At 39.9% G+C, this 25,773-nt stretch overlaps 1 protein-coding gene across 14 annotated transcripts in view; it reads left to right on the plus strand.

The window, feature by feature from the left end:
* MCF2L (MCF.2 cell line derived transforming sequence like) overlaps positions 1 to 25,773 on the plus strand; it is a 159,131-nt gene that overhangs the window by 91,990 nt on the left and 41,368 nt on the right. For 13 of the 14 annotated variants that reach the window (XR_007510194.1, XM_049834284.1, XM_049834285.1 and 10 more), the window contains 2 exons: positions 7,219 to 7,333; positions 25,408 to 25,498. Coding sequence is in view for 12 of the 14 variants with exons in the window: in XM_049834284.1 (XP_049690241.1) it covers positions 7,219 to 7,333; positions 25,408 to 25,498 (206 nt within the window). In the remaining 2 variants the exon portion in view is untranslated. Of the gene's footprint in view, positions 1 to 7,218; positions 7,334 to 25,254; positions 25,269 to 25,407; positions 25,499 to 25,773 lie in introns of those variants that run through there. The other variant, XM_049834297.1, reaches the window with a different exon arrangement.

The following is a 25,773-nucleotide window of genomic DNA, read 5'->3' on the forward strand; positions in this document are numbered from 1 at the left end:
GGCATTTTCATTTCACTTTGGACTTCAATTCTTTTATCCTAATATTTTCCTGCAGCACTGTTAATTTTCTGTGCTGTACCAAATAGTGGTGTTATGGCTTCTGTGGACAAGGAACAGAGCTAATATTTTGATACTTGATTTATGTACAATTTGTTTGTTCTTGCAGTTGGGCTTACGAGTGGCTTTGCTGTAGCGCCACTGAAGACATTCACAGTGTGTGTGAAGGGGACTGTTTTGCTTATTACTAAGTTGCCTTGGAAATAGAATCTTGGGACATAAAACTCATTAAAATGAAAGTCCATAGATTACAAATACTTTTGATAGATAGCATGTTTGCGGATAAGGTGAATTGTGTAATGTCTTAGATGCATTTCAGTTTTTATTTTTTGGCTTAACAGCAATGCAACATATGCTTGAGAATTGCTTTAGTTTCTCTAATAGGATGTATCTAGGTCTCGTGGGACACTTGCTTGAATAGTGAATGAAACCTAGTCTGCTTCTGCGGCTAAAGGCTGTAGCCTTTTCTGAGCTGCTTTCTGTGTTTTGGGCTAAATCGGGGTCACTTCTTTCTCTTGGTCTTTTTTCCTCTGCAGGTACAAAGTAATTTGTGTCCCTCATTCTGCTAGATTATAATGGAAATGCTACAGGGACACCTGAGTTAGGCTTGAAATGAAACAAAATAAAGCAAAAACTTTTACAATAATGCTTCAGTTTTCCACTAAATATAGCAAAATGCAATGAGATCTAGGTGCTAGCTACTCCTACAGATGCTGAAGGCTCTAGCTCTTGCTCAGCAGTGAGTATGCAGTCATGTGTTCAGCTCGAATCTAACAGAGGGGCAAGCTGTGGGTGAGGTTTTTAATCATTCACATAAGTTTATAAACACCAATGTTAATATTTTACCTCAGGCCCAGCTGTTTACTTTTTCACTTGGAGTTTTCTCTTTCTGTGGAACAAGGTCCTTATCTTTGCAAGAATTGTTACTCTTTTTTGTTGTTGCTAATCTGTAGTAAACATCCGCTCTACGTAGTTGACTGTTTCACCTCTCTTTTTTTTCCTTTAGTTAGTATTTGTGCAACCACTTTTTCTTCTGCATTACAAAGGGTCTTCTGACTCCCCCCCCCCCCTTTTTTATTTTTTTTTTTTTTTTTTTTTTTTATATCCTCACACAGGACATTGGAAGGTCCATTTAAAAGTCTCTGGAAAATGTATTCCTTACAGTCTTTCATTCGCATTTTATATTTTCTTTCATAAGTATTTTCTTTTCTCTTTCCTTCATTGGAAAGTTGCTGTGTGACATTCATACCCAACTTTGGAACTATCTGCCATTACTCTATGCAGGTATGTTAAAATCAATGTAGATGAAAAAGAGCGTACAGACAGGTGTGTATGTTTATATGCATCTTAAATCGAACAGGCTCTGTGATGTGCAAATGGGACTCTTGGCCACCATGAGTACTGAACCAATTATTTCAACTCATTTCCTTTGAATGCCTCTTTATGCATTGAACAACTTCAAACAAAGTATTGCCATTAAAGGAAATACAAATACAAGTTCATGCTACTTGCATTTTTGCCTATCAATTCATAGTTGGTTTTCCTGCAGTTGAAAAAGTTAGCATTGGTACTAGCTTTCCAAATGCTTATATCTTTGGCCCTTTAAATTATCATTCTAAATAATAAGCTTCTCCTTGCTCTCTGTAACTTTATTTACTTGGCTGTGCTCTTGCTCTCCTCTGTGGAAATGACCTGAAAATACCTCGCTGGTTAAACTGTTGCCTTTGAAGTATCCAGGGGTGGTGAGTCTGTTTGTAAAATTGTGTTTGAGAACTTCTGAGTGGATCCTGTACCAGGTACATTGCATTAGTTTGTTTAAAATATCAACTTGATTTTTGTTGCCGGTAGAATATGGTCAGTGTCTATGTTGTGTATTGACAGTGGCAGAGGTATTAGCAGTTTCTCCTTTGCACAGGTGTAAGTTTAACTGCTGTTTTATATTCACTGTGCTAAACCCACTGTCTGCAGAGATTTAAAATAAGAACAGTAGTAAAGAGAAAGGGGAAAAAAAAAAAAGAATCCTTGGCTAAGATGTCTCCAGTTCAAATAGAATCAGGTACAAATTTAGTTATTGCAATCTGATTTCTAAGCCAGTATACTTGCTGCTGATCAGTGTGGGCAGAATGCAGCATGTGAAGTTATACAAGTAAAACTTCTCTCTCATTTCAAGGAAAGAATATTTTAATAAATTCCTCTTGATTCTGTTTTGCTTTGCAAAGGATATGCAAGGAAGCCTTTATCCACTCCCTCATTGAAATCTACACATAATTTCAAATACTCCAAATACTCCAGTTAAGTATATTATGCAGGTAGAAAGGAGAAATTCTTTATCAGAAACATACAAACATAATAGCTGAACCACCACAACAGAATTATATATACCCAATTACAAAAAAGGATGCAAAAACTTAGATGAACTCTGAGTGCTACAATTCATGAAAATAGTTCAATATGTACAGAGAAATTTTTAAAACAAGTGACTGGAATTTTAATCACCATCCAAAAAAGTAGTGATTTAACTGTAATGTTTTAATAAATTCAGGTCCATTGGTAGAGTGACTATGTCTAATTACTTCAGTCATAACCACTGGAAAATCATCTTTCTCCTTCCCCTCTAGCTCACAGTCCTGAAATTTCAGTCACAGCTGTGGAAAAGCCTAAACTTATTTGCTGGGTGAGTTCTGTCCACAATGGCACACACAAGCCCACTCTCCTATTTCTAGTCTTAAGCAAGGATGCACTGACCTATATAATTGGAATTTAATAGTTTTATGTTAAGTTTTATGTTATGTTAAGACAAACAAGTATCTCTTTGAGAGCATTTTCTTAGTCTAATCTTAGTATCTTTTTTTTTTTTTAATCTAAACTTCTGAAAGGATATTAAAACCCCTTACTTTTGTTAAAAAATACAAACACTGTTGTGACTATGTAAACGTCAGGTTGGATGGGGCTTTGAGGAACCTGATCTAGTGAAAGATGTCCTTACCCATGGCAGGGGGGTTGGACTAGGTGATCTTTAAAGGTTCCTTCCAACCCAAACTATTCTGTGCTTCTGTGATTCTATGAAAATGGTTAAAACCATTCAATAGTATTTCTTTTTGAAATATTAAACAGATGCCTCTTGAGTCCCAGCTTTAGTTTTTGTTTATTGCAAAGAGCTGAAGAGAACGCATCAGTCCATAAGTGGGTGCAATCAGTCCGTACACACTGTACCTGAAATGATTCCCAAGAATTATTTGAGACTTGTCTCATAACATGCATCTGTAAGGAACATTCTCCAAGTGAGAGGATTATTACTTTTCGATCTAAAAATGGAAACACCATAGAGGTAAAGAGCACTAAAGCATATGTCAGCAATTAAAAAAAATAAAAGTGCAACACCACTTTAAATTAAGTAGATCTGCTTCCACCCTACTTCTGTGAGCCTTCATTAAAAGAAAGCTTAGTTATTAACCCATTTATAACTGACTTTGGCAGCCTATTCAACTGAAACTTCTTTAGCAGATTTAGTATCAGAGAAAACACAGATTTCCTCTATAAAATGGACATTTTTCAGTGGCTAAACCTCTACAATTCTAGTAAACTTCCAGTTAGTTAGAGCTCTTCTAAATTGATCTATGTGCCTTGGTCTAAGGCCAGTTTTTACAGCAGTGACAGCCCTGTGTTTTGGAGAAATATGCGTTTTAAAAACATGTTGAATTGCGTTAGCTCCATGGGTTAAGTAGCAAAATGACTTAAGTGTGCTTAGGAAATAGCACTTCATGTTCCTGACTTTTGTATATGATTATTTAAACAATAGCACCAACTGTGAAAAGCATCAGAGCATCGTGATCTCTTGTATGAAAGGAGGGGAAAAATGATCCTTGGAAAACTAGCTGTGCTACTGTGAGATGGGACTGGTAAAGTTTACCTTAAGTCTAGGTAATTTACCATTTATTCTTTATATTCTGCTACAACTAACTTTTCCCATCACAGTTGCAATCTCTGTTGTGTTTGTTTTCTTTTTTTTATTAAGTAGGTAGGGTGATAGAGAAGTGCCAAGCCAAGGAGATTGCAACAGTGTTTTACACAAATTCTAATCCAGAGGCATATTAGTGGCTTGGTATCTAAAAACAATCTCCCATGAGAAACAATTAGTATTCTTTTCAACTTAAAATAGCATTGACAGGGAAGATTACAAAAAGTATGAATTTTACAGCTACTAAAAAAACACACACATGTTCATGTGAACACACACGTAGAGAAAAGGGTAGTTCCCCACAGCCCCGTGAAAGACGTGCTAGTTTTTTGGTATGGCCATCAAAATTTGGAAGCAGCAAAGAGATTGCTCAGATTTCCAGGGAAGAAGAGCAGATTATTTTGTAATGTACCCCTAATTATTCTGCTCCTGTTTGCATAAGAAAAGGTATTCTCAAAAGCACTCTGCCCAACCCCACAAAAAGGAAGCAAGGTAACTGGATATAATTAGATGATGATGGAGCAAAGAGGTAGGTCTTCTAGCCTGAATCTGTAATGCAAATGAAATGGTATTCAGACTATAAGAAAAAAAACCCCATGATCTCTGTGCTGATCCATATGCACACACGAGATTCAAGAGCATCATCGTTAAATGGCTCGGATCTACAGCTTTCGTTCAAAAGACCTAGCTTAAGTAAAAGTAATCTTGTTTGCAGTCATGTCAAAAGAGAGGTGCTTTTGCTGGAAGGTTACTGTGTGAATTATTTTTAATAAGATATTTTAAATTTTTGCCTCATAAACCCATGTTTCAAGAATGATGAGAGAAGTAAAATTGTTCATTTGTCACTCGAATGCTTTCCCTCTCACTAAAACGAAAACCAACAATGACAAAACCCAAACCTAGATGCCTAAACTTTCCCTTTTATCTCCTCCCTCTAAATTCTGTGGCTTGATTTACTTCTGGGAGAAGGGAAGAAAATCAAATTTTACACAGCTAATTTAGGAATAAACTGTAATGCTGCTTTTGCAGAAGTGAAGCAAGAAAAAGTGATTCCAAATACAGGGGGGAAAAAAAAAAATCATTCCTGGCTGCATCAGGTTCATTATGAAACAAAGGACACTTTAGAAAGTGAACTCACCTACTGCTTTTACTATTATTTAATAGAAACAAAATTTATATCTAGGGTTTTTACTTTGTTATATTTCGCATGTCAGGTCGTTCTGCCCTAAACTCTTTTCAGCAGTGAGGTCCTGATAAGGAAAAGCAGTTGAGCAGCATTTGAAGGTATATGTGTGCTTAATTGTCCCAGCAGGAAAATACTGGAGAAAAAGATAATCAATGAACAGCAATCTTTAACAACACGTGGTGGGACAGAGTCATCTCCACCCAAGATAACCACAGATGACTGTGCTAGAAACTGAAAACTAATAGGCAGTGTCAAGGCAGGATGGCTCTGTTTGGCCTTGACAATCGGTGGTGGTCTGTGAACTTCCCGAAGGTCATAGTCTGTGCTTCTGCTTTTAGGACATGTCCTGTAAGCCATTTGTTGTTCTTTTGTTTCATATGTCCTATTTATAGAAATTAAGTAGAACAAAGCAAGTAACCAATGGGGATACAGCAAATAATGCATAACTGTACCTAAAAATAGATATTCTAGAGACAGCAGAACACCTCGTGAGCAACAGAAATAATCATTATCGTGGCTGAAAAATGTTTTTAATGAGAAAGGAAAATGCTTTGGTCCTGAGAGCCTGGGTAGCACAAAAAATAATAGATCAAAATTGCTCTTAATTTACATTTGTGTCATGAACATTTATATAGCTAAAATTAACTTGACTTAACGTTGCTGCATTTGGATGTGTTATAAAGGTTACGTTTGCAAACTTGTGATATTTGTGTAATAGTTGCATTTTGTTGTTGTTGTTGTTTAAATGGATCCAGAGCACATTATTTTCTGATGTAGTTTGATTTCAAGAGCTACACAGCGGTAGCACCATATTGCCTGTAAGCTGCTAGACTGAAGTAATACTCACCACAAATTAACATAAGGATACTATCTGAGCTCTTCTAATTACATGTGAGTTTGGAGTAAAATGGTGGTTTCTCTTACCAAATGAATCTGAGCTCATATATTTCTCTTGTTTTTCTCGTGAGATTAGATGCAAAGGCACTGGAAATAGGTAACAGCACACTAATTTTCACAAATCACTGTTGCTCCCATGATCAGTGTTGTTAAAACAGTTTACAACTGATTTCTGCACAATTGTCAGATTTGAGAGCTCGAAAAAATATCCTTCTTATTTTACCACGGTAATTTTTGGCTGTTTTTCTTCTTTTTGAACTGTGAATCAAAGATGACTTTTCAGCAATGTGTCCTTGCCACCCCCAACTGTTAACTTCATGCAGTTGCTAGTGCTCAACAAGTCCTTTGTCCAGCCTGTCTTTATGAAAATACACTTGCTTAAGACATGAAACATTAACATTGCCTTTTAAAAAAATTACATTTTGCTTATAAAAATGTATGTGAAGCATATTAAAAAGCATTGAGTTTGTGAATTCTAACGAGTGATGCAAATGCCAGAAAAGGTACAGATAATGATATCTAGCTCAGCAGCAGCCATACTGCAACATAGGTGTTTAGCTCTGCTTTACCTTTTGTAGATAATCTGAGAAGTTGAACAGGAAATCCCATTTTGAACACTTTCTCCATTTCTTTTAATGTCCTTCCACTTCTTTTAGACTCTCCTGGAAGTAGAGCAGCCAGCTGAGCGGGGAGAGATTGCATGAGTGGGTTCAAACTAGTAAGAAGCTTGAGTTCAGCTCAAGATGGAGATTTGCCTACTTTTAATTCTGAATTAACATTTTTTTCCTAAATTAGTTCATTTATTTCTCTGAGTTGTTTATATTTACATACAGTTGACATTTATCAAAAGAAAGATGCACTGCCATCTGGTGTCAAAACTGTGTTTGCATGCGCAAAGACGTTTGTACAGAAAAAAAATTTAATGGGTGTAACAAGTTCCTTCCTATAAAACTTCCTAAGCTCTGAAGAAGAGACTAGACTGTTCAGAAGAAACAGTGTCCACACTGATGAGCCCTGTACCGGAAAAAACGAAGAAACACAGTAGTTTCCTTACTGGGAAATTGCAGGCTCAGTGAAGGGACTTGCATGCTAACACGTCTGCTGCTTGTTTCTTTTGTAGGTGGAAGAGGGGGAGATGGATGCCCTGTTATCACCTTTCCAGACTATCCAGCTTTCAGCGAGATCCCCGAGAAGGAGTTCCAGAATGTCCTGACCTACCTGACGAGCATCCCAAGGTGAGCACCTGTCTAGGAGAAAATACTCTTTTATCTGCTAAGTGATTTTTTTCACATTCAGTCACTTATGTGATGGTATAAAGGTCGGGCTTGGTATTTAATTAAAGGAAAGGAAAATGCAGCTTATGGTGCAGTGTCAATAAGTGTTGATTAGTGACAGCTGCCCAGTGTAGTTTCTAGCTAAATTATATACTGTTATTTATATTTCATCAGAAAATTGCTTCCTGGTATGTATGGATACAGATTCTGTGGTGGACGTTGTCCTCTAGTTTCTTATCTTTGCTGTGTCTTAGAGTGCAATGTTCTGTGTTTTAATTAAAAACATGTATCATTTTGGCAAAGCATGCTAATTCCTGGATGCTACTCAAGATGTTACTCAGTGTGAGGGAATACTCCATAGTTAAATACAGAGGTTTGGGACAAGAAAGTAGGTGATGGGGAGTAGCTAGCATGGATTAAACAACAGTAATTGTGCTTGACCAGCGTATTTCTGTGATGAAATTACTGGATGCCTGAATGAAGGGAAGCTGTACATGTCTCTTACCTCACCTTAAGCAAGACTTTCAACAGAGTCTCCCACAGCAACCTTGTATCTACTTGGAGTAGCTATGTTTTGGTAGGTGGGCTGCTGGGTGGGTGAGAAATTGCTTGGATCATCCCGCTTAAAGAGTGGTGGTTAATGGCTCATGCTCTACCTGGAGACAAAGTTCCTCAGGGAACCATACGTATCTGTGCTGCCTGACATCCTTGGCAAGGATCTGGAGGAGGAGATGGAGTGCACCCTCATCAAGTTCGTGGATGAGAAACTGGTGGACCAGTCAGTTGAGGGAAGGACTGCCATTCAGAGGAGCCTACGCAGGCAGGAGGTATGGGCTGACAGGAACCTCATGAAATTCAGCAACAATGAATTCCAAGTCCTGCAGTTGGGATGGATTAACCTCCTGCAAGAGTGCAGGCTGGGATCTAACTGGGTGCGAGGCTGCTCTTCTGGAAAGGACCTGGAGGGCAGCAGGCTAGACGTGAGCCAGCAAGATGCCCTGGCAGCAGGGAAGGCTGGTGGCCCCAGGGCTGCACCAGCAGGAGCATGGTCAGGAGGGGGTGACAGCGGGGGATCTACTGGCTGGCTTTCTCCAGACTCCACCTGCAGTGTTGGGCCCAGCTCTGAGCTGCCATAGGGTGGGGGTTCACAAACTGAAGTGAGTCCAGTGGGGCTGGAGCTGATGTGCAGGGACAGGCTACGGGAGCAGGGCTTGCTCAGCTGTGGGAGGGAAAGCTGTGGGGGCCCAACAGCCACCATTCCCACCAGCCAGGGGGCTGTGGGGAGATAGCAACAGGTTTCTCACAGAGGTGGGCAGTAGGGAAAGGCAGGCCCAGGGTGGGAATGGGAACAGAGAGGTTCTGACCTGGATGGAAGGGAAAAAAAATGGTTGCTGGGAGAATAATGAAGGACCGAGACAGGCTGCCAAGAGAAGCTATGGAGTCTCTGTCCTTGGAAGTTCTCAAGACCTGGCTGTACAAAGCTCTGAACAAGCTGGTATGAATTTGGAGTTGACCATGCTTTGAGCAGGAGGTTGGACTCGAGGCCTCCTGAGATCCCTTCAAATCTGAATCATTGTATGAATCAAGAGATCTCCTTTGTCTTTCCCAAATTGGGCTATATGGCTCTCCCAAATTAAAAACTCTTGGAAACACAGGTTGTGTAACACTGATTAAGTGTTGTTCTCAAGCTGTATTTAGCGTTCTTTTCGCTGGCAGCATTCAGTGCAACTCAGCATGGACCATGCTGAATTCACAATTGGAACTAGTCATGGCAGATGTCCTTCATGCACGTGTGTGCTTTTGTTTACTGTACATGCATGAAGAGAAATAGTAGTGTTCTTGTAAAGGGCTTTCCTTTTAATTGTTTTTTAGGATCTGCTCCCAGTGAGGGAATACTGGTTATATGCAGCCCAGTACTGTGAGATGCCCTCCTGGTTGTACTTGTTAATCCGTAGTTTATCAGGGAATGAAGCTGTGAAGCTAACAGCCAATTTTTGCATTTTCTTTGTTTATCCTTATGTTGGTTAAACTGCATGGCGCTAAGCCTCCCTTGATGGTATCTTTCTTGGATACTGTTATTAGAAATAATTATGTACTAAATTCACATCTGCTCCTCCTTTTGAAAGTCCTTGGTGGTGCGCTTCATGGTGGCCCATTGAACTTCTGCACAGAGTGGGGTTTATGTGAGAAATTCTGATCAGAACAAACAGCATCTGGTGCAGGGGGGGAGCACTGAGCGCATCCCAGAGCATCAGTTTGGCAGGAACACATTTTTACTAATTAAAAGTCTGGAGCAGATTTTCTGGAGGTTTTTCTGTTAGTTTCCTCTACCCAACAAGAATTTTTCTATGCGTATTGAGCCAGAAGTGGCTGTTCCTTAAGTCTGACTGTTCTTGTAGGATTTTCTTGTTTCTTTAATTTATAATTCTTTAGAAAGACATCACTGTTATGTGTAAATGAAGGAGATGGCGCAGCTGGCTAGACATGAAGAGTAAGGTATTAACTACAGTGAATATAACAATGCTTTAGGTATTAGGGTGATGACACTTCAATTTCATCCTTCTAAGAATAATGCCACTGTTAAGATACTGATAAATCTGAGACCTTTTTGTGCCTGAGAAAACTATAATCTCAAAGGGCCGAAGACATTCCTGACATATTTGCTAGAGGTGTTACAAGCTTACTGTGTAAAATCGTGTTTATGAGCCCTTGTGCAGGTTTATAGGAATAAAAAAACCTACAGAAATGCCGCTAGCTGAATGTCAGCATATATCCCCTTATAAAGTATGTTTTGTTAATGATAAGTTATTGACTGTGTATACCCCAAAGAGGGGGGCAGTATTGTAATTTTCCTTGAATAGTGATATTTCTAGTGCTGTTAAAGGTGTCATAAGGTAGGATTTTTGCCGTTATCTTAGTTTTCAAGGGCTAAAATTTCACATACTCTTTTTGGATGCTTTTGAAACTGCTTTTGAGGGAAGTGGGGGCAGTTAGTTAATCATTTATTTATTTTGTAAGTTTATTCAAGAGGCATAAGGAGTACAGATCTACAGAAAGGATAGAAATGCAGCCTACAGCTTTTATGCATGGACTACTCTCCAGATTACTGTCATTTAGCTTATGAAATACTTAACTCTTGTCTTTTGGCTGTTCTCACTGACTGAGGGGAAATGGACTTTTCTATGAAAAGCCTTGTAGAGCATCAACATGTCTTGAGCCACAGCAGTTCCTCAGAAAACTACTTGTCCTACTTGGCCCTGTACAAGATTCCTGATCACAGCAAGGGGTTGGCAGCAATAACTCAAAACTCATTGTTTGACTGCCTGCAGTCACATGCTAAGGGAAATGATATTTCATGGGAATGACAGTGAGGAGCTACTAAAAGAAAGGACCTTTCTATGCTCTGTAGTAAGAGTTCACCCAATAAAATATTTACTGGTGTAATAAATCTTAGCAGTGGCATCAGGTTTTCAAGATTTGTTCCCAAGTGAAAGAAGAAGTCTTGGTAATAAGACTAGCTTAGGACTTTGTTGAAAGAGGGAAAAATGGAACCTCTTAACCTGCCTTTGTTATTCCCTCTAATTTTATAGGTAAAAGTGACCTTGTCCCCTCTTACTGCATTCTTGTTCTATACTATCTAAACACTGTGTTTTGCAAGCTTTTTCTGTGTAAACTTTCTCTTGTCTTTTTCATAGTGAACTTTAATCATGACAAGTTAAATGTCTCATGGGGCAACTTGCATTTAGGAATAGAACTATTACAAATTGCACGTTACCAACTTAGATGACCACGGAGTAGAATAGTGCAAATAGTAGAGCTATCAGCCTGTGCTCAGATGTGTAAATGCCTGATACATCAGGAGGTTAAGAAAGGATGCAGTGGAAAGGAAATGCCTCATCTCAATTTAATATACTCGGTTAACCCTGGTGCAACTGTATATCATTAAGCCATGAGCTGAACCATCTTCCTCAGGTGGGTGTTGTTAATGTTGCAAGGTAAATTCATGTTCTATAGACAGCTGGATAAAATACAATGTCTAATGTATGGTTTGTAATAATAGCAAAATATTCAGTGTGGGTTTTTGACATAATGTGTGACAACAGTCGTGTACTGTGTGTACGTAAAGATCACTGCTTTATCAGGAAAAAATGATGGATTAAGGATGAGTACTATAGGCGATGGAAGATTACAGCTAATCCTTTTATAACTGCCATTTTGGTAATGAGATGTATGTTGTAAAGGTATATGGGTAATACTTCTGAAACAGGTTTTCCCTTTTAGCAGCTAGTATTTTTTTATTACTATTGAAGTACAAGATAAATTTTTATTAAAATGTGAGGATTGTCTTAGGAAGATTTTTCTTAGGTCTAGTGTTTTTTCGTTTTATATATATAGTACCCAAGATGAAAGAAGGAGACTCCATGGCAATATGTAATGTACTTAAGGCAATACCTTCTAGGAAGAGTATGTTAACTAAAATGTTGAATTGGTACAAGTACTTTGCATCTAAGTATTGATCCACAGGAATTAATAGTTCTTATTGATGGAGTTGCTGAAGAAAGTCATATCTGAAGATAAGTGTCTGTAAGAGGTGAGCTCCTTAAATTCGAATGGGTTTCAGCAGAGGACAGTGAGCCAAGCCATGCATCTATTTAAGATGCTTTGAGGACATTTTAAAATGCCCATGTAGCTGGTCTGATTCTGTTTCTGCAGAGAAGAATGTCTCCTATTACTTCAGTGGGTGAGTCCTTTGGGGATTGCTGCTGAGCTTGGTAGGAAGAGGAGATCATGCAGAACAAGGTTGTCTCGCCTCTTAGCTGAGTAAAAAACAGGTGACCTCCACACACAGTATCTGTTATTCTTAACTGCAAAGTGGCAGAGGCACCTGTGGGATGTACCTTTTACATCCCACATATACCAAGGTTGGAGGAAGAATATTCCATTCAGGTTTGCAATAGACTCCTGAAATAGCTGCCAACTGTACCCTTAAGAAGTCATCTCAGGGCATGCAGTATTCTCTTCTATTTTTCCTCTTTTTTGAAACTATTTTTTCCTCTTTCTATTTATCCTAGTGAATAGACTTTTAAGAGTTGCAGTGTACCCTGAAGACAAGTGTTATTCATACTTCTATCCATCACAGCTGTCACTCTGAAGATTTTTATTAACTCAAGTGTGTACACATTCTTGGAATATGAATTTACCAAATGTGGGGTGTAGCATGAGAACTTGGTCCAAAAGAAATTAATAGATAATTGCAATGGTTAAAAAAAATAAAAGGACAAGATTTTTCAACATATGGTTTTGCTTCTGGTTAATTAGCAGTTTCTGCTGCAATCAGAAAACAATATGCTGTATGAGAGAACAAAAGGATATAGTTCTAATCCTTTTCTTTGTTGCTTATATAGGTTCATCTTTGAACAAAGAAAGCAAGCTAAAATTTTTGTGGTCATAGGAGATTGGAAAATTAATATTTTAAAAGTGTAAAACTGAGTCTTTAAACACAAAGTTCCTTTCAAGAGAAATATGAAATAGTGCAGCTTAGAAAATTCAGAACAGGTTTTGATGGCCAGTTTGAGTCCCAGACTGCTGATTACATACAATACACAGGCCTTTTTTACTTGTATTCGGACAGAGCCTCGTACAGCCTCTATTTGTAACACCCTTCTGTCCTACTGCATGATCTTGAGCATATCTCAGGTTCACTTGGCATGTTCGGCAATTTCCTGTTTTGAAAGCTGTCCCCATCGGTTTCCTGCCTGGGAGAACGTCCCCTTCTTTGAGATCCCGATGGTTTACAAATGCTTGAACACCATGTGGCCTTCTAAGAAAAACTGTTGTTTGTGGTACCGTCTGGTGTTGGAAACTAGGGAGCTGTCCTGTCCGAGTAACAAAACAGAACGAGATGACCTCCGAAAGTGTTGGTGTCTGACGCTAAGTGAAAGCTCAGTTGTTAGGGTTTGCTAAGCTTCGGGTAGGCCTTTCCTTGTTAACTACACCAGCTCCCTGTTGTTTGGGATAACACTGGAAAACTGAAAAAGAAATGTCTGTGCTAAGCCTTCCAGCAGGTTCAGATCTGAGAAGACTTCGCTAGCGTGGGCACAGCAAAGTGTGACTGGGTGGATTCCGGTAGGGACCAGAAGAACGTGACGCAGCACGGCACGGGTGTTGCTGGAGCTAACAAACATTCTCAGCACAAGGGGCACAGGGCTCACAGAGCTCAGGCCTGGCCAGTCTCCTCGGCATAGATCCACCCCTGTGCTCTGGAAGCCAGGGCAGCAGTGTGGGGTAATGCTGTGTTTTGGGCTGGGAAGTCCCTCGGGGTCTAGGCTGACCCTGTGAAGAGCCAGTGTGGGAGGGTAACTGCATGCGTTTCCTTATTTATCTGCAAACTAAACAGGCAGCCCACCACTAGCTAAGAGTTAACCACTTTTGTTTTATAGACTGCCAGGGATGAACATCACCACATAATGGGTAAGAAGTGCCAAAAACCAGACACCCTGACAGTTCGCACTGACATGCGGAGCAACAGCTTTGCAGCTTCAGAGTTTATTTCTGTCAGCTGTGCTTCATTTCCATGCTCTCCTCTTTGTCTGATTACAATCCAGGCTGAAGATGTGGAACCTGTATCCTGCTGTTACCTTGGCAGCCCCTCAAATTTGTCAGTGAGAACATCCCGGGACTTCCAGCAAAATCTGTCATGCTGTGTGCGCCCTTCCTTTCTCAGAGCACAGCTGCCAAACAGTTGTAAATGCCATATGTTCCTGTAAGCAGAAAGGAAATGTAAAGGCTTAGGTTTGAAGTAAGAGCATTGCATCTTAAAGTTAAGTGGTAGTCTGAAGCTTTTGTATCAGATGCATAGTTGGACAAGACTAGGTCAAAGCTCAACACGTTACTTAGAGTCTGAATTTTTACTGGGTTTGGAACAATTTACACTTGCTTTGATGTCCACCTTGTGAATGTCTTAAACTTGTTTTAAAGCTCAGCCCTGTACAGGCAACGCGTTTCTAGTCTTTAAATCCCACTCACGCCATCAGGGCTCAGAGGATTTGAATAGTGCGCATGACACCCACTGTCCAGTGGTGAATTTAATCTGCTAACAAGACAAAGTAAATTAAGCACTGTAAAATTGTGAAAGTTAATTACTAAAATGCTGGACCTCACCCAGGAGTTTTCATTAGTCCAGTCTTAAGTTCAGAGAATTTAACACCCTATTTAAGTGTAAACTCACCTTTCTAAAACAAAACATGCAGCATTCCAGAGAAGGTTGTGCCAGTACTTTGTGCAGTGGCATTAATGGTTGTTGCAGTGCACTGGAAGTATGTATAATTCCAATGTCATAGTTCTGAATAGGTGTAAAAATGCTGTTACGGAGTTGGACTTAATAGTTCTAAAGTGAGGATTGGGTAGGCTTTCTGTTGCTCATATTTACTTAAGCTTAATGAACGTGGAACCCTTTTGCCTCTGTTGACCTATTTATCCTTAATTGTCCCTCAAGGATAATGTGGCCTACTTCAGCCATCTGTAGTTAAGTCTAAATAAGTCCTCAAAGTTGTTGTCTTTCTTCAAACAGTCCTTCCAAAAGCAGCTCTGTGTGACCTGGAGAAATTACACTGTTTTTTCCATTTAGAAAATAAAAACTCTTCCTTAAAAACCCTTACTTTAGTTAATTTCACACACTGGAAGAGGATCTGTTAAGCAATAATTTGTTTTTAAATGATTATCTCTTTTATCTGCAGAAACACATCAAAGCCATTCTGGTTTTAGTCTGTGGGGTTCCTTGATGGGATAAAGCTTGCTAAGTTACCATAAAAAAAGGCTGATGGGCACCACGGAGAGGAAATCAGTGCATGTGGTACAAGCAGATGTCCAGGCTCAGGCAGATGATGATGCCTGAACATTTTAGTTCTTATTTTTAACACTGGCTACATTCCCTCAGCTTCCTCTCAACAGCATAAGCTTTTTGGAGCAGAAAGAATGTCAGCATATATGATGGAATATAGCCAGCATTACTGTACTCCAATCAGTCATGTTTATTTTAAGGAAGAATTGTCTTGAAAGTGGGGGAAAGAGGGCTGATTTGAGGACTTAGAGCAGCATAGGAGATCCAGAGGAGCTATAGGGACCAATCAAGGAAGATACTGATGCCCGTATCTCTGAAGCTGAGTGGGGAAAAGAGAAATGTGACTGTGTATGCTAGATAAATTGGCATAAATACCTTAAAATAAATAAGGAGTGTACCAGTGCTGCTTGTTTGGCTGAGGAACACAAGCAGTGCTTGAGACAGAAGTGCCTCAAGTAAACACGTTTACATTCATATCTCACAATTTCAAGGGACCTACTGCTGTGCAGGATAAAGGCCTTTGGTTGCCTTTGGGACCAAGGCTGAAGAGCAGCTCTCCTGGTTGTCAGTGAGTTGTCACTCGACTCATTGACAGTACATCTCCGATGGTAGCCCATCTTCTGCGCAGGTTCTTGCTTTGCAGGCAGATGCAGCAAGCTGTCGCTGTCACAGTCCTGCGGTGACCGAAGGATTTTCATGTTGGGGTAGGGCTGCATGTAACCACACATGGCTTTCTGGGCTACAGTTGTCGTGAAGTTTGGATGAGACTTCCAAAGTTTTAAATTACTAACAGCCCCTTAGACAAAGCTCTTTGCAGTTGCTTTCATTATTTTGTCTCCTGTTTATCTGGTCTTTAAAAATGTCCTGTCACTGACACAACATCATGTGTAATTATCTTGCCTAGGCTTATAAAGTTTCAAAAGGCATTTTTGTGGTGTCACTCTTCCAGCTGTATGATTCTGCTTGTCTCTTCTGCCTCATAAGCAAATTATAACCATTTGTCTTTTTATTTATGCCACCTCACAACCCAACATTCATCTAAATTCTTCTTTGCCCTCTTGCTGTAAGATCCTAAAATACAATTTTTTGTATCTGATGATTCCCCAGTCCTGAGGAAATTGAAATACAGGATGAGTGTTTTCAGACACACCTGGGGTGTGAACTAGTAACAGCTGAGACCAAAAGTAAGCACAATAGGAAGGGGAAGAGAGAAGGTTTTCATTAGTGGTACACTGGATAAGATTTAGGCAGAGTTAACTGGAATGTGGAGAAGGAAGGAAAAAAAAAGTGCATAGTGGAGGGAGGGAAATGCATCAAGTTTCTTATCTGAACCTTGTCTACTGCTCAAACTTAACAGGTTCTGCTCCAACACAAAGGCTCAGATTTTCTTCATTCCCTGTGCAGCTTCATCTGTTTCTCTAAAGGGAAGGCAGTAACTATCAAAACCAAAGTAAAGGGAGGGTCCAAATGCTGTGTTTTGAATGTGCATTTAAGAATCCACTTATTCACAGAATTCCAGTGTAGAATGAAATAGAAGGTAAAATAGTATGCACATTGCTGTATTCATAGTGATTTACTTGTTTTTTTGGGGTGAGAGGGAGCAGTCTTTATTTTCAAAATCAGATTTTAAACATAAGAATTGATGAGAAATGGTGCCTCCTTGCTTACAGGTTATGTTCCTGCTGTGGAGTGTCACAACAGTAGCTGTGTTGGGTGAAATGCAGCTGTTACTGACAGGAGCTTTATATATAATAAATTTAACTTGGCATTCAGTGATTTTGGACAGACCACTAGAGGCTGCACTTGTATAGCAGCAATTCTGACTGACTCATTTTAAATTTCTTTTGCTGGAATTCCTTTTCTTTCCTATATTTCTTAATGAACAATGGTCAGCCTTAGTTTGAGTTGGGTAGGGTTTTCCTTCTGCAGTTAAAGGTCATTGAACGGACTATGAGAGGGCCCAATAATCAAATATAACAAATTCTTCTAGATCAGTAGCCTTTTGTTGAAGCACAGTACAGGCATTCACTAGTTAAACACAGTAAGGAGTAGATGGCAAGTTTTGTCCCTGATTCCAGAGATCTGGATACGGAGAGATAGGTGCAGTACAGTGACTTCCACACCACCAAGTACCGGCTTTAAATTCAGGACTTTGGGAAGCTTGAGGTGAGCCTGGTCCTTGGGTGTACGCTCTATGGATGGTTTTCCAAGGATTTTCCAAGGAGATTGGAAGCAGTGGTCATGTCCTCCTAGCTTTGCTTCCTGCACTAGCTGACTTTTTCAGTGTTTTCAGCTGAAGAGATATAGGTTACAAAAAGTAAAGACAAAACTATATAATCACAGCATTCCCATTTTTGTCCCATATGCAGTGCCATGAGCCAGAAATAGAGCACACTCATCATTTCTGTTTTTTCTCATAAATGTTGCTGGAATAAGAACTGGTATCTGATAGGTCAGTTACACACCTCAACTGAAAGTGAATCTTGCAGGAATTCAAACTGAGATGTCAGGCCCACAGTTTGAATTGGAGCTGAAATGTCGGTCCGGTTTGCTTTAGGGGCTCAGGAAGTCTGCTAGGTAGCCAAAGAGCTTCATCTGGGTGTTCGTAAATGTTGTGTTCATCAATGTTACCCTTGTTAGGAACAATTCTGTTCTCAGATGTGTGCAATATTCTTTGACCTCAGTTAATTATACATATACATCTGTGGCAGAACTTGGCACCAAACAGCTATTTTCTGTCTAACCAATTAAATGTCATGACAGCATCATGCAATCCTATATACAGCCATCTTTTGGGAATCTGTTTTCATTCTATTTGTTTTCTTGGCGGATTGTTTCTTTGCCACTGATATCTCAATACTAATGCAAACCTCAAATTTTCTGTCATAAAATTAGAAAATATAATTCTAAAGCTTGCTAATTTACAGCAAATGTAGTTAGTGGGAAGGTATTACTGTCCAGCGTTCAGAACAATTCCGATTCGTCTTAAGTGTAATCACTTTCATTTGTGCATTTACATTGCAAATTTGGAAAATTATTTGTAACATTGCTGTTATAAAGGATTATAACATTTTATTATTATTATTTGCCAGGCTTTTTTTCCGTTGAATGCTTTTAAATACTGTTTTAAGTGCAGGTTCCTAAAAAAAAAACACGTAAGTGAGATCTGAAATAGCAGCAGCATTACAAAGCAGTGTTCAGTTTCAATACCATGTTAAAACCTGCAGGCTCACTGAGCAATTGAAACTGGAAAGTTCATTGTCTAACGTGGAGCTCAAATAACGTCTGGTTTATAGTTCTTTTTCAGTTCCTGCTATCTCTAAATTCATTTAATCAAGGCACTTTCTACTGTGAGGCTGGGTATTATGGGCTATAAAAGCCTGTGATATCTGAAGCTTTCAAACTGGAGCTTTGTGGAGTGTGATATATCCTCTTATTTCCATCATTTACACAAGACCGCTTTCCTCTCCTTGGAGACTGTGGTTTCTAACATTAAGAAGTCCTTAATCTTAGTCTCACTTTGGGTAGTGAGAAAGAAGCTGTCATATCAAAATACTTGAAGACCAATCAAGTACAAAACTACTTTAAAATTAATAAGTAGAACACCTTTTAAAATGAGTGGAACATGACAAATATGATAATTTTTTTGTTTCTTTATTAATATACCCAGCTGGTGGATTTGTTTTGGAATTAAGTGAATAAATTTGCCAGTTTTGAAAGAAAGTAGGCTTTAGGATAACACAATCAAGAATTTTAAGAAAATGAAACTGCTGCAGGTCTAATCACTGTTTAAATTTTCTTTACTGTTATGGTTGAACTTTAACTTTTGTTTCTTTGTCAAATTCATAAACCATTAAATTCTTCTGCTCTAGGAAGAACTGCATCCCGTAGGATTTACCTAGTGATCAAGTGGAAGGAGTCTTGGTTATCCTCCATAAGAGACACAAGGAGGGGAGTTGTGGGGAAAGGCTATGCCAGGTGAATTGTTCCTGCCCTTTTCCTTGTTGGGACACCAGCATAAAACTGGTAAAGTGAAATGTCACCATAGGGCTTAGCTGAATTATTTTCCTTCAGAGTTGATGTACTGGAGATTTCTATCTTGCTTGTTAATACCATTAATACCATGTTCTTCACCGTATTATCTGGCTGTCTTCTAGAGCACATAAAGGACACTAAGAAGGTGGCTACTGCTTTCATTCATTGCCAGGGCATTAGTGGTTTCACTTTTTAATCTGTGAAACACTTATGATTAAGGAGGAGTTCTTGTCTCCCCCTCACCCCCAGGAGGTCACTCCTAGCAGCAGCAGAAAAGATGGAGAAGCGATCTTTGAAGTGGCTGAGGTTTGATCAGTTGAAATGCCTCTGAAAATGTAGGATGCAAAGTTTTTCTTGGGAAACAATAACCTCGCTAGTTAGTGTCCGGTTTCCAATAGTGTGTTCCTAAGCAAAGTAACAGAGAATGCTGTTCTTGATTACCCTAGCTCATTTGCTTGATGACTGAATATAGGATGACTTCTGACTTCAAAGAGTGATAGCTGCTGGAAGCATTTTTATCACTGGGCCATGATGGGAATGCTTGTTGTTCAAAGTGTTCATTACCCCTGTGCTCAGGTACTGGACCATCTCCTTGTATATGCTGAACCTGTTTGAGCTCCAGGTTGTCTTTTCCTGCACTGGTTACAATTCTACCTTTAAGGTTGGGGGGTTTTGGGGGTTTGGGGTTTTTTATTACTTTTTTTATTTTTATTTGAAAAAGAGCTGGTCCACACAACCCTTGTGGCATGCCCAAGCATAAATCTAACTGCTGTACGGACAGATGGGCAATACCATTCCTAAGATGATCTGTCACCGTGTTTTATATGTTTTCCCTTTTGTGATACAGTAGTATGGCCAATGATGGGTGGATGGGCCAATTCCGTAATCCTTCTTACATAGGCCTACATTTTGTATGCCAAAAAAGATCAGGATTTGAGAGCAGCTTGAGACCCCGCATCTCTTCAAGCAGTGTGTGACTATCACTGATGCTCGTTGATGGTCAATGATGAGCTACAGAGGGTGAGTAAGTTTTAAGAACAGGTGGTAGCAGGGATTTAAAGACAGCTTCAGCTGCTTATAATGCAGATTGCTGCAGACACTGCCTTGGTGCTCTGCTCAATGCAGTAATTCTTCGCTGAATTTTACTGAAGGCCTACTGTCAAAACAGCTGTTCAGCCATCCAGAGCAAGAATTTCTAGTCAGTATGTATGTATAGCCACACGTAGTCAAGGTAGGGAACAATCCTGAGTGTAATGTAAGCCAACTGTTTAATAAGGCAGCTTTAAGACTGAAATTCACTTTTATTAAACTGGAATTATTTAACCTAAAATGCTGCACAGAATTTCAAGCATGCAAAAGTTTGATATTATCAAGTCTATGCAATGAACCTAAAGATTTGCTTTGTTTTGTTTGTAGTAGAGAGCAATGTATACAAGCAGTTTTCCTATGGCAGCGTAGAAGCAATAGGAACTTATTTGTGTAGCAATTGCCACCACCCATACCTTGGAGAATGCAAGGATCTTTCAGATGATGACTATGTAATTGCTTCCACACATCCCAGAGGGAACTTTCTTTCTGCAGTCCCATGTACTATAAGCTTTCCCACCCTTTCCCCCAGGTGCATGAGCTCATAAGTCTTGCAAACAAGACAAAGAGGGATATGTCCCCATAATCTAAAGCTGAGGAGTCGCTAAATGGAAAATTCAGTTCCTGCTCTACAGCCTACATGGAGAACTCGGTGCTTGTTGTGCAGGTACTTCAACCTCACTGTCACCTTCTCCAAATGGTGTTACTCTGGCTCCCCAAGACGGAGGGAGGGGACTGAGCAGAAAGTCTACCCTCTGCTGCATTTTCTCCTGTCCTCTGTGGCCCCTGCTCCCCTTTCCCTGTTTTCTACCTTTCTGACCTGGCCTTTGCGTGTTTGCCGGACATATTTCCTGCAGAGCAGGGATGGTTTCTCTGCCTTTCTAAAAATGTTCTGTTCTTTGTGTTGGTGAATAAACAGAAGAACAGAGCTTATCCCATGATCGTTGGGGGGGGGGGGGGGGGGGGGGTAGGAGGGAAACAAAGGAAGGAAATACTAAATTTGAATTACAAGCTTATATAAATTATGTTTTCAGAAAGTACACCGGATACAAGTTAATGCATTAAAGAAAACAGAGGTTGTAAAGGAAATGTCAAGAAGCCTTAATAGGCAGGTGCTTCTGCTAAGGCTGTCTGCTGTTTCTCACCATAAGGGTTGTTTTCCAGTCATTTACAACTCTGCCAAATTTTCTTTTGTTCATCATGTCTCACCTGAGTTTTTGGTTTGAAGTTCGGCCAAATAGCTGAGTTGTTCCTAAGAAGCCAGGGAACAAACCCACTGTGCTTTTCAAACATTGAAACAGCCTTTTGTTGTAGAAGCTCAAGTGTCTCCATCCTTTGGTCAAGGACTCGGACTTGACACTTAGAAGAATGATGGCCTTTGTGTCAAGCAAATACCTGGAGAAAAATCTGCCTAAGTCCCAGGTCACAGGTGCTCAGTAGCTACTCAAGTCAGTTGTCAAAAACGTCCTGCTTCATCCTGGGGCTGAGCAGGAGCTTCTCTATGGTTGCAGAACGAGCTGCTCTAGAGCCAGGTCTGTTACCAGGGCTGAGGGCAAGAAGACTGTTTCGTGGGAGGTGAGTGCTGCCTGTTGACAAGCAGGCAGAGCAGGCAGGCTGCCCGACTCAACAGGCAGGACCACAGCCAGGGGAAGCGTCCACCCGAGGGAAGACATTGAAAGATCAAGCAGGACGTAGGGTAAGGGAGACTCGGGTTGGGGGATGAGGGGACTGTGACATTCAGGAAGGGGTGGCATAAGAATCAATTTGGTCATTTATCCTGACAGTATAAAATAAATAATAAATAAAATAATAAATAATTTTATTATTTATTATTTAATTTATTATTTAAAATAAATAAATAATAAACAAATTAAAAAAAATAATAATAAAGCTCCAAGACTTTTTGAGCTGTTCTTGGCACAAGGCAGCAGGGAATGAGAATGGTTGAAGGGATGAATGGGAGAGACAAACGCAGGCAGTGGTGACAACTTTATTGGAGAGTGATACGGAGGCATGAGAAGAGGTGGGCTAAACTAATGAGTACAATGCAACTGGAGCAAGGCAGGGGGTAAAGCTCGATGAGAAGGACAGGCCGAGTCCATCAGCATACTTCTGCTGAGACATAGAGCAGAAGCCAAAATGCTTTACTCTCAAGCAAGTGAGCGGGAGGGGGGAGAGAGGAAATCAGTATTTGGATAGAATGTAATAAATATGACTGAGGGAAAGAGGGACAGCTGGCACTCACAGTTAAATCAGGAGCCAAAGGAAAACTGAATACCTGCTTGTTACCAAAGCACCATTTGTCCTATGTCCTAAAAGAGAGGGGGGTCTTGCAGACTCTTTTAACTACGTACGCAGGTGTGTGTGGCAGCAAAGAGAGGTCAGTAGAGCAAGGGTGCACTGGCAAACGGACCTGTTTCCAATATTTACTTTTCTTGAATACATGACTTTGTTGTCTTCATAATGTTCTCAACTTTGTTGTACACAATGTCTGTTTGGTTTGTTGCTTCCTGCCTACAGCTTGCTGGAGCTGGATCCCAGACTTCATAGCCAGCCCTTTGCAACAAGACACCATTGTCAAGATAACAAATATTTTTCCCACTGTGATGGGTTCAGAACAGAGCATTTAATTTTTTTTAAGCAATCTATGTTAATGGAGTGTTAGCAGTTTGGAGTCAGGTGCTCGAGGCTTTGCCACTGGGTCTCTTTCAGCTAGTAGTGGGGAATCCAGGCTTTTATGTCTGAGCCTAGAAGGGGGCTGCCTTCTGAATCATGCAACCACCCGACATATTTGATCCCTCGATTTGATCCAGTTGAAAAAGAAGGCTGGCAAAAGACTTCTTTTGGGCTAGAGATGTGCTTTCCCTTGTCAACTCTTCCACTTAAGTAAGCCTTATCTTTTTTTTTCTCTAGGAGAATGGTATTAAGCTCTGCTTATTGCCAGGTGTTGAGGCAGATGATGATTAACTGTGTGGAGCTGCCATCCAGCTCTTCTCCAGGATCCCAGCTGAGCTTGTCTCCCCTGTGCTCCTGGAGAGAAATCTGATTGATGCTCTGTCGGAGGCTTTAATTTTGTTCCTGTTATGCAGAAATGTCAATAGTTTTTTGAAATATGATGCAGATGTTGCATTTAGGTACGCTGTGGGATCTGAGATTATGCTTCCACTGAGGAAGTATGCAGAAATTTCAGGAGTCCCAGGGACTTCTACTGAGCAGAGGAAATAGCTCTTTAATGGTCTTAATACTCTTCAAAATCCACCTGAACTGCTGTGGGAACAGCTGTAGCACCTTTTTGAACTCCATTCATCCACATTTAGGCTGTGTGACCCAAGGAGTTTGTTTTGTTACCTGATTATTGTGGAACATGGTTGCTATTAGCATTTTATTTTGTTCAGTCATTAAAGGTTAAAATGGTGGGAACATTAAATGGGGAACAGGAAGATGCTAAAATCAATCTGGATCTCTCTTCTCCTCTTGCCCTTCAAATAAAGAAAGAGAAGGCAGAGGGGAAGCTTTAGTAAATCATGGAAATTTACTGTAGTGCGAAGCATATGGCTAATATAAAGCCCTGGTTGTCTGCAAGGGTTATTCAGGCTTACAAGGCAAGTACTCGGATATTGTTTATCAGCGTAGTCCTAACCCAGAGGCAAGAGTCAAGTAACATGTGCCGAGTGTGGGCAGTGAGAGGTCGTTTCTAATATTCTCCTATCTTAAAATGACTGCTTGCTTCATTTGAAAGAAAGCAAGCATTCCTTTGCATTTTTTATGATTATTCATGTTTCCCCCTAAATATGTTTGTCTGTAAATTTGAGATATATTGCAGTTTGTAAAAGAGAGGGGATAGACTGTGAGTCATGTTTAAATTTGTAATTTTGAAGAATAGCTTAAGATGACACATCTGGGTACCTGTGTTCTTCATCTTCCTCAGCATCCTCTTATTATGCTAACAACGTAATCTTATAAAGCAAAGCTGGTGTTTTCATGATTCAGCAGTCTTGAATAAGAGATCCTGACATTCTGTTGTGTCGATTTTTATACTGTCTTTTAAGGTATGATGATAACAAATCAATGCATGGTATTTCTGAATGTCACAGAGTGCAGACAGTAGGCCTTGCGGCAAATTATTATCCAGACTGAAAATATAGCACATATATTAAAAATGACCAAATACATGAGAAAATAACAAATCCGAACCCGTCTGCCTTGTATTTGCCTGTCGTTTCCATTTTGATTGCGATTGGCTGGCAAGGGCTGCTGCTGGCATTGCACAATTGGCTTAGATGGGGAATTACAAAACAGGAGCAGATCCCTTGATTGGGACGCGGTAGCACACGCAGCTGGGCACAGGCAAAAAAGAAAGGTCACCCGTGCACAAGGAGTTGAGTGGAATCTCTCACAGATGTTTTCATTCCAGAGAAGTGCATCTGATCTCATTTTTCTCATCTATGACTTGGCGTCTTTAAATGCCATAGGGATTTTTTGTTTTGGTGAATGTAAAAATGCACCTGGGAACAAGTTTGCAACCTGGAGGCATATGAGAATTTCAGATGCGCGGAGCAATATCATGCAATGATCAGAAGGATATGCTTTTTTAAGGAGTTTTAAATATCAGCGAGGAGGGAGGCAACAGAAGGTTAAAAGCAGATGCAAAAGGAAAACAGCTTTGTTTTGATCCTGAAATTATACTGAAAGCGGCATGAAGGAGGGATTTTATCGGCACCAAAACAATGGAGAATCAAAGGGGTTTATTTTTCTTCTGAAATAATCTCTATACAAGAAATGTAAAAACTATCTTTTGTGAAAAAGAAGAATTCATTATTTGAATATGGTTTGAAGCTCTGTGGAACATTTGGGACTGCTGCATCTTTCCAGTGGTGTATAGTATAGCATATTTTTATTTAAGTTGTTCAGATGAAGAAGATTCTGCACAAAAAGGTCAGGCTACTTTTTTCTTTTTTTTTTTTTTTTCTTGTAACTAGTTTTTAACTGCTTTTTTGAGTGAGAGAACCAGAGGAGTTTCATTTGTATTTTTAACTAAACTTTCTCTTTTTCTTCTTTCCTCCTCCAAACTTAGTTTACGAGATGCTGGAATTGGATTTATTCTTGTCATAGATCGCAGACAGGACAAATGGACCTCCGTGAAAGCTTCCATACTGCGGATAGCAGTGAGTACTGTTTTAAATTAACTCCTTAGAAAGATTTTTCTGTTGAACCTTCTTCTTATGAGTAGAAAAACAGCAGATATTTTATTTCTTCAAGAAGATGTTAACTGATAGATGACACAAAAAGTATCCAGTAGTTCTTTTGTATCCCAGCTGACTGGGACCTAGTATCATGTGTCTATAACGTGCTTTCAATGCAGTTTGCAGCTCAGGACATCTTCCTGATGCGGAGAGCACGTGCGTGTGTGCACGTGCGTGTGTGTGCATGCGAACGTGTG

This window comes from Accipiter gentilis, chromosome 31 (assembly GCF_929443795.1).
Source record: "Accipiter gentilis chromosome 31, bAccGen1.1, whole genome shotgun sequence".
Classification (NCBI taxonomy): Eukaryota; Metazoa; Chordata; class Aves; order Accipitriformes; family Accipitridae; genus Astur; species Astur gentilis.